Raw genomic sequence first — 2884 nt, 5'->3', positions numbered from 1 at the left:
TGTGAAACTGTTCTTATTTTCACTGTATTTGTGAACTGACCAGTTCTGTTTCTGTAACAAATGAACAAAAAGAGAGTTGGTCATGCTTGCAGTGAGCCAACAGTGAACTGACAAAACTCAGGGGTGCTTTGTTAGACTGGGTTCATCAATGGTGGCGTGACTACCTGTTAGGCTAGAAAGCTTGTGGTCTATCCTGTGCATCGTGGGAAACTTGGTAGCAATCTCAGCCTCTACCTGAGTGCTGGAGAGGGGAGGGCAGGGGAAATATCACCTGTCATTTTTTTTTTTTTGCTTTGGATTTTAAAATCTAATTCTATTTTTGATTGTCACAATATGTGATTGTCTAAATGTACATCTAGTCTGAAATACATGATTAAAGACTTTTTCTACTAGAAAGTATTGTGTCTGCAGTACTAATTCTAAAAAAATCAGTTGAAATACACAAAATGCATTTCATGGTAGAAGCAGACTGTTCTTTAGGAAGGTTAGAGTGTGCACGTAGGTTTATAAATAAGTAGTTAAATATTCTGAAGCAAATACAGCATGCACACTTGCCATTCAGAGAGGCCAATATGTGCTCATGACAATATTCTAGCACACAGGTGATCGAGTTTGAGTTCCACGTTTTTTCATATCACTTAATTCTATCTTGCAAGCTCAAGGGATGCCTGAAATCCAGTCCCTGGAAGTGCCACAGCTGGATCTGAAACGCAGAAGATTCGAACTTTTCGCCAACCTGCTCTCCAATAGAACTGTTGTTCCTCGTTGATAACTGCACAGTAGATTCAACTCATTTTTTCAGAGGAGGCCATCTCACCCAGGTAAAACATCGAAGACATCGTTGAGACAATGTCTTCAAGTGACACACTCTTTGGCTTCTTTCTCTTAGGGCAGGTTGTTACTGGGATTGTGGCAAACTCAGTGCTCTTCCTGCTGTATGCATACGTCTTCCTCCGCCAGCCTCATCTGAAGAAATCTGTAGATTCGATTTTCATGCACCTGACAACGGTCAATACTTTAGGTATCATATTCCAGACTCTACCAGAAATCATGTCATTCTTCAGAGTTAAAAAATTCTTGGATGATATTGGCTGTCAGACTTTTCTGTACCTGTACAGAGTTACCCGGGGCCTTTCCATCTGCACTACGTCTCTGCTGAGTGTGTTTCAGGCCATCACTGTCAGTGCCAGTCATTCTAAATGGGCGTGGCTGAAGTCTCAACTCTCCGAGTGGATTTTGCCCTCTTTGCTTTCCTTCTGGGTCATCAACATGGTGATCAACGTGCATATAATTAGAATTGTAAGAGCCAAATCGAATGACTCCTTTGTTGGTAAGGGATATGTGCATGCCTACTGTGAAAGCGGTAAGTTTAACAATCATCTTCCAGGTTTATTTATAAGTGTCATTATGATCCATGATGTCCTGTTTATGGTGCCCATGGTCGGGAGCAGCCTCTACATGGTGCTCATCCTCTACAGACACCGCAGGAGAGCCCGGCACATCCACAGCCTCACTCACTCTTCTCAGTCATCTGCAGAAAACAAAGCCACCCGCACTATCCTCCTGCTGGTATCATGCTTCGTGTTCTTCTATGTCGCGAACAACTTTTTGACTTTCTATGGGATTTATAAATATGAGAAAAACTATCTATTGGAGTGTGTTGCTAGAATTTTATCAGCATGCTACCCAACATTCTGCCCCTTTTTGCTGATGAAGAATAATAAAATCATTCCAAAATTGACTTCTTTCCTTTCAAATATGAGAATGATCTTTTCTCCACGAGCTCAGTGTGGCTGAGCTGAGAACATCCACGACAGCGGAGTCTCCACAACGATCTAAGAATCCGTGTGTCTATAGCACTTGAAATGGGCTACTCTGAATTGAACGGTGGAGTTCATTTGAAAAGCTTTTTTTTTTTTTTTGTATTTTAATTTTTTGGAAATCTAAATGTAAACATTTATTTTCACACTGATTACATATTTATGCTATTTTAGGCCAATTAAATGTGTTATATAATGTGAAAGCTATCTGTGTATGCCTAATTTTGTCTGCAGTGCGGACAGCTCTCCACCACTTCTCCTGCCCTCTTCCGAATCGCAGTTTTTTCTCCTTGATCCAGAGTTGAAAATGCTCTTTTCCTTGAATTTCCAAAATCGGTTTTATGATTGACCAATTCCCCTTCAAAGGCATTTTCTAAATTATCATTTTGAAAGTACCACCAGCACTTGGCAATGAGCCTGCTCCGTGAACTTCCGTGGTGGGCCCAGCCGTGTACCAGCACCCTCGCCAGGAAGCAGGACCCCATGTGTGTCTCACCCTTCCAGTCTGCACTGCACGATGTACACTGGCCAAAGCTTTGGGCTGGGAGTTTTTTTTTCCAGGTTTCCCATGTGGATGACAGACCACGTGGTTCATCTTTCTTTGCTTTTTCCAGGCCATCATCATGGAGCAGTTTGAGTCAAATTATCTTCATATGGCTTGATGGTGTTGCTTTAGGCAGCTTTTGTGTTAATGCCTGCTCTGATTTTAGGAGAGGTTTTGAAGGTGTTTTGATTCCTTTTTAGTTGTTTTTTTTTTTAAACAGTATCTTTTTCTTGTCTTATTTATGTTTTATGTTGTAATTTTTCTTTTTTGCGGGGGGGGGATCAGGAAAATACCAGATGTACACTCCTACACAATCTCTTCCCAAACACCTGCAATCCTGTTATGGGTCCCAGCTGAAGCTGGGAGCCAGGAGCTCCAGCTCCTACATGGGTGGCAGAAGCCTATGCGTTGACTGGTCACCTGTTGCCTAGCAGCGTGTGCACTTGCATGAAGCTGGCATTGGAGATCACTGCTGGGCATCGGCCTCAGACACCTGACCATCAGTGCCCAGGGATGAGGG

The 2884-nt window shown here is 42.4% G+C and overlaps 1 protein-coding gene across 1 annotated transcript; it reads left to right on the top strand.

Moving 5' to 3' along the window:
- Window positions 1–849: 849 nt before the first annotated feature.
- LOC121155106 (vomeronasal type-1 receptor 3-like) lies at window positions 850–1797 on the top strand. Its single transcript, XM_040978288.1, has one exon. It carries the CDS (start codon window positions 850–852, stop codon window positions 1795–1797), a length of 948 nt encoding a protein of 315 aa, XP_040834222.1.
- The last annotated feature ends 1087 nt before the right edge of the window (window positions 1798–2884 follow it).

Source organism: Ochotona curzoniae, unplaced genomic scaffold, assembly GCF_017591425.1.
Source record: "Ochotona curzoniae isolate NIBS_2020 unplaced genomic scaffold, NIBS_Ocur_1.0 contig_2861, whole genome shotgun sequence".
Taxonomy (NCBI): domain Eukaryota; kingdom Metazoa; phylum Chordata; class Mammalia; order Lagomorpha; family Ochotonidae; genus Ochotona; species Ochotona curzoniae.
This window is presented reverse-complemented; position numbering and strand designations above follow the sequence as displayed.